At 39.4% G+C, this 14,867-nt stretch overlaps 1 protein-coding gene across 1 annotated transcript in view; it reads right to left on the bottom strand.

Moving 5' to 3' along the window:
* Positions 1-14,867, bottom strand: part of UGGT2 (UDP-glucose glycoprotein glucosyltransferase 2) — a 991,813-nt gene that overhangs the window by 833,733 nt on the left and 143,213 nt on the right. The window contains exon 8 of the mRNA XM_053707835.1: positions 3,631-3,731. Within this exon, the coding sequence (XP_053563810.1) occupies positions 3,631-3,731 (101 nt within the window). The remainder of the gene's footprint in view (positions 1-3,630; positions 3,732-14,867) is intronic.

The raw sequence follows: 14,867 nt of genomic DNA, 5'->3' as shown, positions 1-14,867 counted from the left end.
ACTATGTCCGCCACCTGCTTGGGTATAGGAAAAGCGTCGGGGTGCACCGGAACCTCTAGAAACTTGTCCATCTTGCATAATTTCTCTGGAATGACCAAGTTGTCACAATCATCCAGAGTAGATAACACCTCCTTAAGCAGTGCGCGGAGATGCTCTAATTTAAATGTCACAACATCAGGTTCAGCTTGTTGAGAAATTTTTCCTGAATCTGAAATTTCCCCATCTGACAAAACCTCCCTCATGGCCACTTCAGATTGGTGTAAGGGAATGACAGAACAATTATCATCAGCGCCCTCCTGCTCTTCAGTGTTTAAAACAGAGCAATCGCGCTTTCTCTGATATGCAGGCATTTTGGATAAAATATTTGCTATGGAGTTATCCATTACAGCCGTCAATTGTTGCATGGTAATAAGCATTGGCGCGATAGATTACTAGGGGCCTCCTGCGTGGGCAAAACTGGTGTAGACACAGTAGGAGATGATGTAGTATCATGTCTACTCCCCTCATTTGAGGAATCATCTTGGGCAATTTCATTATCTGTGGCAGTATTGTCCTTACTTTGTTTGGACGCTATGGCACAATTATCACACAATTTTAAATGGGGAGACACATTGGCTTTCATACATATAGAACATAGCTTATCCGAAGGCACAGACATGTTAAACAGGCTTAAACTTGTCAATAAAGCACAAAAAACGTTTTAAAACAAAACCGTTACTGTCTCTTTAAATTTTAAACAGAAACACTTTATTACTGAATATGTGAAAAAGTATGAAGGAATTGTACAAAAATTACCAAAATTTCACCACAGTGTCTTAAAGCATTAAGAGTATTGCACACCGATTTTCAGAGCTTTAACCCTTAAAATAACGGAACCGGAGCCGTTTACAAATTTAACCCCTATACAGTCCCAGCTACAGCCTTTGCTGTGACTTTACCAAGCCCAGAGGGGAATACGATACCAAATGACGCCTTCTAGGAACTTTTCCAAACACTTTCAGGTCCTCACACATGCATCTGCATGTCTTGCTCTCAAAAAACAACTGTGCAGTAATGGCGCGAAAATGAGGCTCAGCCTACAACTGGGAAGGCCCTTCCTGACTGGAAAAGGTGTCTAACATAGTGCCTGACGTTAAAAAACGTTCCCCAAGTTTATAAGTGTGAATTATCAGCATAAACATGTATAAAATGTCCAAATAAAGCAAACGATTTAGCCCATAAAAGTGTCTACCAGTTTTATAGCCCATATTAAGCCCTTTATTCTGTTTGAGACTAAGAAAATGGCTTACCGGTCCCCATGAGGGGAAATGACAGCCTTCCAGCATTACACAGTCTTGTTAGAAATATGGCTAGTCATACCTTAAGCAGAAAAGTCTGCTAACTGTTTCCCCCAACTGAAGTTACTTCATCTCAACAGTCCTATGTGGAAACAGCAATCGATTTTAGTTACTGTCTGCTAAAATCATCTTCCTCTCACAAACAGAAATCTTCATCCTTTTCTGTTTCAGAGTAAATAGTACATACCAGCACTATTTTAAAATAACAAACACTTGATAGAAGAATAAAAAACTACATTTTAAACACCAAAAACTCTTAACCATCTCCGTGGAGATGTTGCCTGTGCAATGGCAAAGAGAATGACTGGGGTGGGCGGAGCCTAGGAGGGACTATATGGCCAGCTTTGCTGGGACTCTTTGCCATTTCCTGTTGGGGAAGAGATATTCCCACAAGTAAGGATGACGCCGTGGACCGGACACACCAATGTTGGAGAAATTAATTTGTTTAATCTTCAAATTTGTAATTAAATGTAGCTATGCAACCATTCAGCACGCCCCCCGAACCAAGGCTACAGCATATGTAATTGTGTATTATTGTTCAAACATGTGCAGCCCCGTCTCTCTTGCCTTAAGGTGGTTAAGCATGAATTCTGCTCAGTTAATTATAATTTATAAAGCAGATTTATTAAATAAAAAAGACCCAAATTTCTAATATCCAAAGAAAATATATGGGCACTAAACTTCCTGTTGTCCTGCTATAGAATGACATATCAGAATAAGTTAACGGCCATGTCTAAACATTACTAAAATAAATGAACACCTTCAATATTCAATTGGTTAAGTATGAATTACTGTGTCCTTTTTTTATAAAAATTCTTGCATTGTAAGATATTATTGTAACTGAGAACATTTGGGTAGATTTACCAAAGACTGGGTGGACAAGGGCGGAATCTCTGCCCCTGTACGTCAGGCATCACGCCTAACGGGCAGCAATATGTGGACCTCAATTATCATTGCACAAGCCGCCCACTGCTCGCACTCAGTCAATCTGAGAAGTCTGGGTGGGATTGAGTTGGTGTTGTAGGTTAAGAAGCAGCAGTCTTGGGCGAACTTGCAGCCAAAGGCGCTCCTAAGCTGCATTTACATCTTCTTAAATGGAGCCCATTGTATGCATTACACAAATAAAATTAGATACTTAAATCTCCTCAGAAGAATATTACTAGATATTGTATCACGTTTTCCTCTGCATATAATTTTCTATACGTGTACAAACAAATATAAATAACACAGACTGTTATATCTCAATGTAAGTATGTACATGCCTATCATAAAGTAACTAATAAGAAATCAGATAAAGATTATGGTCAGGTCAACATTATACCCCCCCCCCCCTTTAGTATAGGTACATCAAACCTAAATAAGGTACAACATAAATAAAATTAAAAATAAAATATATCCTAAAGCACTGCATCCATAATTCAAGCACACTACCCCAGTAAGAAAAAGTATAGGGGAAAAAAAACACGACTGGCTTTACGAGTCCTTAAAGTACACAATTTATGTAAATCATTTTCATGCTAGTACAAGGTAACATTTAGTAGATCTATAATTAAACAAGTTACCACCCCGTAGTATTGTCCATCTGTTTGTAAATGATTTACTGTGAAAAGTGCAGTGGCCTATGACCTATGGCTGAACACAATTTTAAAGGAAAAAATAATTGAAGGTACAATATGCCCTCAATTGATTTTCCAGGTAATATGGACCTTTAGATACTACACCTACATGGAGCAGGCACTGATAATTTAGTCTGGGCCCTATGGTTGCCCTCATTGGATACTCATGGAAGACAAAATAATACATAGAGGACAAAATGATACGGAACTGATAATGATTGATACTTTGGTGATCTATCTTCCTGAAACCATATCAAATCATTCTGTGCTAAATACTAAGAATATCATAGTTGATATCTTTGTTATATAGGGTAAAAAGTACTGTATGTTTTGTACACTTTCAATAAATATGGAATATATATATATATATATATATAGCGCAATATAACCACAGACCACCAGCACTCCCAATAGTTAAGGCAGCTTCCAGGGTGCACATAAACAGCAGCATAAATTCCAAAAACATCCAGGCACTCTCCGGGGTTTGATCAAAATAAAATAAATAAAATAAATAAATGTTCTAACCTTTCAGACTGTACTGTAAAAAAACAGGAAAAAAAACGTATGAGAGCGTTCATGGGAGAGTAGTGGCCTCTAACCTGCTTCTGCCACTGAGTTATTGAAGAAAATAGTGAAGTCATTAACAAGTTTAAAGTTTTATAGAAGCACAAACTCACCTTGCAATTCCCATACTTTCAAAGGCACCATTTCATTAGTACTTTCAATTAGATGTTTTCGAAACTCCATAAGATTGTCTTTCAGATCAGGATACATTTGTCTAAGAAAAGAGATGTATGTCAGATTATTGCAAATGATAAAAAAAATCATTATTGTTTAAAAAGATAGATAATCCATTTATTACCCATTCTCCGGTTTTGTATAATCAACACTGATATATTAATAAACTTTTTAAATTTGTGTTTACCTTCTATCTAAGACTCTGCAGACTGCCCCCTTATCTCAGTTCTTTTGACAGACTTGATATTTAGTCAGTGTTGGCTCATAAATAACTCCACAGGAGTGAGCACAATGTTATCTACATGACATACATGAACTTGCACTGTAACTGTAAAAAACGGATAAGAGGTGGTCTTCAATGGGTAGAAATCAGTTTATGAGCTTACCTAGGTTTAGGTTTCAACAAAGAATACCAAGAGAACAATGCAGATTTGATGATAAAAGTAAATTGGAAAGATGTTTAAAACTGCATGCCCTATCTGAAACATGAAAGTTTAATTTTGACTTGACTGAAACTTTAAAGTAGAAATAGCTTAACACAGTAATTAACTATTATGGTATGTATCAATGAGAAAAAGAAAACATTTAGAAAAAAACAAGATTAATCATGTTTATCATAACGTTGCTAAGCTTTTGATTGAGTTGCAATATAATGATTTGACATAAAAATAAAACGACATTTGCACTTCAGTCTTGAGGCTGTGTGACTCATCTCACACCGTATCCATGCAGTCTTGGAAAGACAGCATCTAGTCTGCTGGTCCCCTTAGCCCTGCTCTTTCTGCTGTGGCCCTAAGATCAACCAACTGAAGTTTTTTAGGAGACCAGTGCTTTGTAGAAAAGAGTCAGTGGGAAGAATAAGTGAGTGAACACACGCACATCACCATGCAGCATTGCCTAGTGCAGGGTGAGAGGAAACTTGTTCCTAGCAAAGAAGTGACATGTGCTGCTGTGGCTGATGTATAGTGTCATGCTGATACTTCACACATTAAGGTAAGGTTTATTTTTATATATTTTTTTCTCTCTGTTTCAGATTTTACAGCTTCCCATAGTAGTTCTGCTGTTCCAGTCAGTAAACTTATATTTGTCTGCACCTCCATGCTTCCTCCTCAGTCTTTAATTGCTTTGCTCCTGTTGGCTGCCCTAAATCTCTTCAACCAGCTAACCTCACACCAAAATCACATTCAAAAGCATATTAAATTAATCCACAGTGGAGGAATTTATATATTTATTTACTTATTAGTACTGCTTAGGTCCAGTCTCACATATTGCAATTTTTTTATTTATTTTTTAAAATGATTAGCCCAGCAGTGGATGATCCACTGCTGGGCTAATAATTAAAAATATATATATAAAAAAATTGTTTTAGTTGTTTTTTGGGATGTTGGGGTGGAGAGCGAAATTGCATGGGGGGGGGGGGGAGAAAATGTTTGCCCAGGGTCTAGTCAATATTAAAGATGGCCCTGCATGCGGGGATGATCCAAGTAATTGAAGCAAGTATATACCAAGTGATATTCTGCTAAGGAAATGCTTATTAGTTCAAATAGAAGTTTCAATTCATTGTTAACCAGCTGTGCACATAGAAAAAACACAATTTATGCTTACCTGATAAATTTATTTCTCTTGTGGTGTATCCAGTCCACGGATCATCCATTACTTGTGGGATATTCTCCTTCCCAACAGGAAGTTGCAAGAGGACACCCACAGCAGAGCTGCTATATAGCTCCTCCCCTAACTGCCATATCCAGTCATTCGACCGAAACAAGCTGAGAAAGGAGAAACCATAGGGTGCAGTGGTGACTGTAGTTTAATCTAAAATTTTGACCTGCCTTAAAATGACAGGGCGGGCCGTGGACTGGATACACCACAAGAGAAATAAATTTATCAGGTAAGCATAAATTGTGTTTTCTCTTGTAAGGTGTATCCAGTCCACGGATCATCCATTACTTGTGGGATACCAATAAAAAAGCTAAAGTACACGGATGAAGGGAGGGACAAGGCAGGTACTTAAACGGATGGTACCACTGCCTGTAAAACCTTTCTCCCAAAAATAGCCTCCAAAGAAGCAAAAGTATCAAATTTGTAGAATTTTGAAAAAGTATGAAGCGAAGACCAAGTCGCCGCCTTGCAAATCTGTTCAACAGAAGCCTCATTTTTATAGGCCCAAGTGGAAGCCACAGCTCTAGTAGAATGAGCTGTAATCCTTTCAGGAGGCTGCTGTCCAGCAGTCTCATAGGCTAAGCGGATTATGCTTCTTAGCCAAAAAGAAAGAGAGGTTGCCGAAGCCTTTTGACCTCTCCTCTGTCCAGAGTAAACCACAAACAAAGCAGATGTTTGACGAAAATCTTTAGTAGCTTGGAAGTAAAACTTTAAAGCACGAACCACGTCCAGATTATGTAAAAGACGTTCCTTCTTTGAAGAAGGATTAGGACACAATGATGGAACAACAATCTCTTGATTGATAGTCTTAGTAGATACCACCTTAGGCAAAAACCCAGGTTTTGTACGCAGAACTACCTTATCTGTATGGAAGATTAGATAAGGAGAGTCACATTGTAAAGCAGATAACTCGGAGACTCTACGAGCCGAGGAAATTGCCATCAAAAAAAGAACTTTCCAAGATAAAAGTTTGATATCTATGGAATGAAGAGGTTCAAATGGAACCCCTTGAAGAACTTTAAGAACCAAATTTAAGCTCCATGGGGGAGCAACAGGTTTAAACACAGGCTTGATTCTAACCAACGCCTGACAAAACGCCTGAACGTCTGGAACATCCGCACAGACGCTTGTGCAAAAAAATAGACAGTGCAGAGATCTGTCCCTTCAAAGAACTAGCTGATAATCCTTTTTCCAAACCCTCTTGGAGAAAAGATAATATCCTGGGAATCCTAACCTTACTCCATGAGTAACTTTTGGATTCACACCAATAAAGATATTTACGCCATATCTTATGGTAGATTTTCCTGGTGACAGGCTTTCGTGCCTGTATTAAGGTATCAATGACTGACTCAGGAGAAGCCACGTTTTGATAAAATCAAGCGTTCAATCTCCAGGCAGTCAGTCTCAGAGAAATTAGATTTGGATGATTGAAAGGACCTTGTAGTAGAAGGTCTCGTCTCAAAGGCAGAGTCCAAGGTGGAAAGGATGACATGTCCACTAGGTCTGCATACCAGGTCCTGCGTGGCCATGCAGGCGCTATCAAGATCACCGATGCTCTCTCCTGCTTGATTTTGGCAATCAGTCGAGGGAGCAGAGGAAACGGTGGAAACACGTAAGCCAGGTTGAAAAACCAAGGCGCTGCTAGAGCATCTATCAGCGTTGCTTCCGGGTCCCTGGACCTGGATCCGTAATAAGGAAGCTTGGCGTTCTGGCAAGACGCCATGAGATCCAGTTCTGGTTTGCCCCAACGATGAATCAATTGAGCAAACACCTCCGGATGGAGTTCCCACTCCCCCGGATGAAAAGTCTGACGACTTAGAAAATCCGCCTCCCAGTTCTCTACACATGGGATATGGATCGCTGATAGGTGGCAAGAGTGTCTCTCTGCCCAGCGAATAATTTTGGAGACATCTAACATCGCTAGGGAACTCCTTGTTCCCCCTTGATGGTTGATGTAAGCCACAGTCGTGATGTTGTCCGACTGAAATCTGATGAACCTCAGGGTTGTTAACTGAGGCCAGGCTTGAAGAGCATTGAATATTGCCCTCAATTCCAGAATATTTATTGGGAGGAGTTTCTCCTCTTGAGTCCACGATCCCTGAGCCTTCAGGGAGTTCCAGACTGCACTCCAACCTAGAAGGCTGGCATCTGTCGTTACAATTGTCCAATCTGGCCTGTGAAAGGTCATACCTTTGGACAGATGGACCCGAGATAGCCACCAGAGAAGGGAATCTCTGGTCTCTTGATCCAGATATAGTAGAGGGGACAAATCTGTGTAATCCCCATTCCACTGACTGAGCATGCATAGTTGCAGCGGTCTGAGATGTAGGCGCGCAAACGGTACTATGTCCATTGCCGCTACCATTAAGCCGATTACTTCCATGCACTGAGCCACCGAAGGGCGCGGAATAGAATGGAGAACACGGCAAGAATTTAGAAGTTTTGATAACCTGGACTCCGTCAGGTAAATTATCATTTCTACAGAATCTATCAGAGTCCCTAGGAAGTGAGTGTGAGTGGGGATAGAGAACTCTTTTCCTCGTTCACTTTCCACCCATGCGACCTCAGAAATGCCAGAACTATGTCCGTATGGGACTTGGCAATTTGGAATTTTTTTGACACCTGTATCAGGATGTCGTCTAGATAAGGGGCCACTGCTATGCCCCGCGGCCTTAGGACCGCCAGAAGCGATCCCAGAACCTTTGTAAAAACCCTTGGGGCTGTAGCTAACCCGAAGGGAAGAGCCACAAACTGGTAATGCCTGTCCAGAAAGGCAAACCTTAGGAACCGATGATGATCTTTGTGTATCGGAATGTGAAGGTAAGCATCCTTTAATCCACGGTAGTCATATATTGACCCTCCTGGATCATAGGTAGGATAGTCCGAATAGTTTCCATTTTGAATGATGGAACTGAGGAATTTGTTTAAGATCTTTAGATCCAAGATTGGTCTGAAGGTTCCCTCTTTTTTGGGAACCACAAACAGATTTGAGTAAAATCCCTGTCCCTGTTCCTGCTTTGGAACTGGATGGATCACTCCCATAACTAGAAGGTCTTGCACACAGTGTAAGAATGCCTCTTTCTTTATCTGGTTCATAGATAATCGTGAAAGGTGAAATCTCCCTTGTGGAGGGGAAGCCTTGAAGTCCAGAAGATACCCCTGAGATATAATCTCCAACGCCCAGGGATCCTGAACATCTCTTGCCCATCCCTGGGCGAAGAGAGAAAGTCTGCCCCCTACTAGATCCGTTACCGGATAGGGGGCCGTTCCTTCATGCTGTCTTAAAGGCAGCAGCAGGCTTTTTGGCCTGCTTGCCTTTGTTCCAGGACTGGTTAGGTTTCCAGGCCGTCTTGGACTGAGCAAAAGTTACCTCTTGTTTTGTAGTAGAGGAAGTTGATGCTGCACTTGCCTTGAAGTTTCGAAAGGCACGAAAATGAGACTGTTTGGCCCTTGATTTGGACCTGTCCTGAGGAAGGGCATGACCTTTACCTCCAGTAATGTCAGCAATAATTTCCTTCAAACCAGGCCCAAATAGGGTCTGTCCCTTGAAGGGAATGTTAAGTAGTTTAGAAGTCAGTCACGTCAGCTGACCAAGATTTAAGCCATATCGCCCTGCGCGCCTGGATGTCAAATCCAGAATTCTTAGCCGTTAGTTTAGTCAAATGAACAATGGCATCAGAAACAAAAGAATTAGCTAGCTTAAGTGCTCTAAGCTTGTTAAGTATGTCATCCAATGGAGTCGTTGCCTGTAAAGCCTCTTCCAGAGACTCAAACCAGAACGCCGCAGCAGCAGTGACAGGAGCAATGCATGCAAGGGGCTGCAGGATAAAACCTTGTTGAATAAACATTTTCTTAAGGTAACCCTCTAATTTTTTATCCATAGGATCTGAAAAAGCACAACTGTCCCCGACAGGGATAGTAGTACGCTTTGCTAAAGTAGAAACTGCTCCCTCCACCTTAGGGACCGTCTGCCATAAGTCCCGTGTGGTGGCGTCTATGGGAAACATTTTTCTACAAATAGGAGGGGGGGGGAAACGGCACACCGGGTCTATCCCACTCTTTATTAATAATCTCTGTAAACCTTTTAGGTATTGGAAAAACCTCAGTACACACCGGCACTGCAAAGTATTTATCCAGTCTACACAATTTCTCTGGCACTGCAATTGTGTCACAGTCATTCAGAGCAGCTAAAACCTCCCTACGCAGTACACGGAGGTTCTCAAGCTTAAATTTAAAAGTAGAAATATCAGAATCAGGTTTCCCTGAGTCAGAGATATCACCCACAGACTGAAGCTCTCCTTCCTCAGCTTCTGCATATTGTGAGGCAGTATCAGACATGGGCCTTAAAGCGTCTGTATGCTCTGTATTACGCCTAACACCAGAGCTATCTCGCTTTCCTCTAAATTCAGGCAGCCTGGCTAATACCACTGACAGTGTATTATCCATGACTGCCGCCATGTCTTGTAAAGTAATCACTATGGGCGTACTTGATGTACTTGGCGCCATTTGAGCGTGAGTCCCTTGAGCGGGAGTCAAAGGGTCTGACACGTGGGGAGAGTTAGTCGGCATAACTTCCCCCTCGACAGAATCCTCTGGTGATAAATTTTTTAAAGACAAAAGCTGATCTTTATTGTTTAAAGTGAAATCAATACATTTAGTACACATTCTCATATGGGGTTCCACCATGGCTTTTAAACATAATGAACAAGGAGTTTCCTCTATGTCAGACATGTTTATACAGACTAGCAAGCTTGGAAAACACTTTAAATTAAGTTAACAAGCATATATAAAAAACGGTACTGTGCCTTTAAGAGAAACAAATTTGTCAAAATTTGAAAAACAGTGAAAAAAAAGGCAGTAAATCAAACAAAATTTTTACAGTGTATGTAACAGGTTAGCAGAGCATTGCACCCACTTGCAAATGGATGATTAACCCCTTAATGCAAAAAAAAACGGATCAAAAAAACGAAATAAACGTTTTTTAAACAGTCACAACTGCCACAGCTCTACTGTGGCCCTACCTTCCTCAATAAACGACTTTTGAAGCCTTTAGAGCCCTTCAGAGATGTCCTATAGCATGCAGGGGACTGCCGAGGGAAGCTGAATGTCTGACTGTAATTTTAACTGCGCAAAAAAGCGCTAAAATAGGCCCCTCCCACTCATACTACAACAGTGGAAAGCCTCAGGAAACTGTTTCTAGGCAAAAATTAAGCCAGCCATGTGGAAAAAACTAGGCCCCAATAAAGTTTTATCACCAAAGCATATATAAAAACGATTAAACATGCCAGCAAATGTTTTATATTGCCATTTTATAAGAGTATATATCTCTGATAGTAAGCCTGATACAAGTCGCTATTAAATCACTGTATTTAGGCTTAACTTACATTAATCCGGTCCCTAGAAAAACTTAAAACTGCACATACCTTATAACAGGATAACCTGCACGCCATTCTCCCTCTGAAGTTACCTCACTCCTCAGACATATGTCAGAACAGCAGTGGATCTTAGTTACAAGCTGCTAAGGTCATAGAAAACGCAGGCACATTCTTCTTCTAAATACTTCTTGAGATAAAATAGTACAACTCCGGTACTATTAGAAAATAACAAACTTTTGATTGAAGAAAAAAATAACTATATTTTACCACTCTCCTCTTACTACCTCCATCTTTGTTGAGAGTTGCAAGAGAATGACTGGATATGGCAGTTAGGGGAGGAGCTATATAGCAGCTCTGCTGTGGGTGTCCTCTTGCAACTTCCTGTTGGGAAGGAGAATATCCCACAAGTAATGGATGATCCGTGGACTGGATACACCTTACAAGAGAAATAAAGAAATGGCCCTTCACTTAAAGATTATGGACATCCCTACTTTAATACCTGCCAGGGAAGTCTGGTTTGCTACAAAAACTGATGCAATAAATGTATTTGGCAAAACTCAACCATCAGCATTATCACTATATAGCGTAGCAGATAAAGGAAAATAGAGATCAAAAAATAAATCAGCTTTGTCAGAAAGATCAAAAGTAAAGGTTAACAAAGTTATTTTAAAGGGGCATTCTAGTGACAAAATATATCCCCTTTACTTCATGTAAAAATGTTAAGACCCCTAACCCAAAGAAAGCAAACATCATATTGGTATTTCACTACTAAGTTAAAAAAGCATCTCCAGTTGGTATCCAAATAGTTATGTGAGAATACTTTATATTCATTATGGGTGATAAATTATGGGCCAGGTTACGAGTAGAGCACTATTTATCACTCCGGCGCTAACTTATTTAAAAGTAAGCTTTTTGCATGCATCGTGTAGTGCTCGTATTACAAGTTGAAAGTAAAACGTTTTTGTTTACGCAAACATATTCCCCCATAGACTTTAATGGAGAAAGAAAAGTGGCGAAAAAAAATAAAACATCCTACTCACGCGTTAACTCAATGGCATTTTCTCAAGTGTGCTAACCCGAAATTATAAATAATATTTCCAATTCCAATGTTCTTCCCATAGAATAATATGTATGTATGTACATACATATATATATACACATATATATATATATATATATATATATATATATATATATATATATATATATATATATATATATAAAACAAGTAGGAGTCCTTGACAAGCCAAAGGAATCCCCAAGATATATGAGCGCTCCCAGTATGGGTAATATAGGAGTAATTACAATATGTGACAAATCCAATTGAGGTGGATTGCACTATACCACATATAAAACCTGCAGCCGATTCTAAAAACAAAGAGATATTCCTCAAGAATCATCTCTTTTAACAATGATACCATATACAAAAGTATATTGAAAGCGCTGGATATTATAGTCGGTTAGTACATTATATTATATTAGTATGGTATCTCACAAGGAGATAAAAAGGCGCGCTGTTTTTTTTAAAAACAAAATAAGACAAACATAGAAAATGGATCTGTGATCCCAGAGAGTGTAATGTTCTCACAATTAGCCACTTGATCTTGGTCTTCGTCGAGTGCTCTCGCTCAGTCCACTGCTTTGAACAAATGTGGATGGCAGACCGTATGTATAGGCTGTTCTTCTGTGTAGGCATCTCATCAGAGCTGTAAATAAATGTTCTACTTAAAAGGAAACCCAGTTGTATTTCACAAAGAAACAGTTCTCCTTCAGATCAACATATGCAGGTACTCTTGTTTAATCCCCTTTTGGGGTCCACTTAATTTATATTACCACAATCGGTATGAGGTAAGTGATAGACGCATCTGATGTATCTGCCTTGTATTTGCCTTTTAGAGGGACTTGTTTGGGAAGATAATGCCTCTTATCAGTGGTAGAAACCTCCAAACTGTGTATTTTTCTCAGACTAGTCACTGTGTATTCTTGTTGTTCTCATAGGAGAAATGAGAAAAAACAGCAAATGGTGTAATATTGCTTATTAAAATTACAACCTAAAACACATTTAATACATCACACTCGCATTTAAAAACCTCATGTATGAGGTATTTGTATAGCACATAAAAACAAATGTTGGCGTTCTTTCACAGATCCCAATAGTAAAATCTCTCTCCCACTGATCTCTTAGTCCCCTGATGTTATAACAGGGTATAGGGTGTGTCTCTGGCAATGAATCGTTTCAATATTTATGCTTAAGTCCCAAGAACAAAAGTTCACAAATACGCTTTTAACAGCAAAGGTCTGTGTATGCAGACCCCAAGCTCGCTACCCTTACGTGTTTCGAAGGTCAGCAAAGCTTTCAAAGGGCCTTCTTCATCAGAGGGTTCTGGCTGCTTTGTCTGTCTTTGTGTTTAAACTGTCTAGGCATTGATACGTCATAGGGGGCAGACTTCCCCTGATTGGTCAGAATTACAGTCATGTGAGTGGGAATCACCTACGTCATGTTATTCTACGATTCCATTCTTTACTTACTACTCACTCCTTATATTCCCCAAGGCAGAACAGAATCGTAATCCTCTATACCCCTTTGCACGCAGAAATATTGGTTATAAAAGAAGATGTGAGCCATAATTAGAAAAACATTATTTGGTGTTCGCTGTATAAACCTATATATAGAGATATAGAGGAGCATACACAAATACTCCTATCTTAAACGGATGTGTACTCCTATCATTTTCAAATACCAGTGTATCCATGTTTGACAAAAAAAAGAGAGAACACATTAAACATTGGAATTAAGGAAAAAAAATATGCCAAATTACAGCATAGTGATATGCGGTTCGTATATATATATATATATTAGAGACAAACATTCTCATCCTAAAATACTTTTTTCTTCATCATAGAGAAGTCAGGCTGTAACGCCAATCATAACAAAAAGAAAGGGGAGAGAATGATTAAACCTGATTCATCACATTTGATAATATACACAGAAGAACCTCAGTTACATCTGTTAAAGCATTCCCTTGGAACACAGATCATTAAATGGTATAGAGTTCCCCTTTTTTATTATTATTATTCATTCTTTTAATCTTTTCCTATATGGATATTCCTACTGTTATATATGTTATATGTTTTAAGTATGTTTTTCAATCATCAGTAGTATCAGATGTTCTTTCAAACTGTATGCCTACATGTATTTTTGATTATACTTTTTCTTAGTTTTGTCTTTATCCTTTTCCTACATCCCAAGTCTGGATTTCAGTATTTTGGATCTCATAAAAAGGCTGCAATACAACACACACTAACACACACTCATTAACACCCACACACACACACTAACACACATATTAACACACACACACATATTAACACACACACACACCTATATATTAACACACATTTATTTATAAAAACTAAATCTGTCTGCTAAGTATTTTGGTTGGCTCCTTTACTGCTAGAATATATTTGTTAAGCCCTGACTTACCTTTTCTGCAATGGGCTGTTTCCCTGTACCGCACTGGAGTTCAGGAAGTGGTAGGAAATTGAAAAGAGAGGAAAGTAGTAAATATTTACACTGTGATAGAACGGAACAGTGACACCCGCAGGTAAAAATTAAAAGTGCAGGCAATTTTATTTTTTACTGTCACGGACGGTCTTTCTGCAGACCCACTACAGTTTCTGCGATGAGATCGCACATTGCACACTGTTCTGCCTTGGGGAATATAAGGAGTGAGTATCGTAGCATAACGTGACTTAGGTGATTCCCACTCACGTGGCTGCAATTCTGACCAATGAGGGGAAGTCCGCCCTCTATGACGTATCGACGCCTAGACAGTTTAAACACAAAGACAGACGAAGCAGCCAGAAACCTCTAATGAAGAAGGCGCTTTGAAAGCTTTACTGACCTTCGAAACGAGTAAGGGTAGCGAGATTGTGGTCTGCATATACAGACCTTTGCTGTTTAAAGCGTATTTGTGAACTTTTATTCTTGGGAGTTAAGCATAAATACTGAAACGATTCATTGCCAGAGACACACCTATACCCTGTTATAACATCAGGGGACTAAGATCAGTGGGAGAGAGATTTTACTATTGGGATCTGTGAAAGAACGCCAACATTTGTTTTTATGTGCTATACAAAAA

Source organism: Bombina bombina, chromosome 3, assembly GCF_027579735.1.
Source record: "Bombina bombina isolate aBomBom1 chromosome 3, aBomBom1.pri, whole genome shotgun sequence".
NCBI lineage: Eukaryota > Metazoa > Chordata > Amphibia > Anura > Bombinatoridae > Bombina > Bombina bombina.
This window is presented reverse-complemented; position numbering and strand designations above follow the sequence as displayed.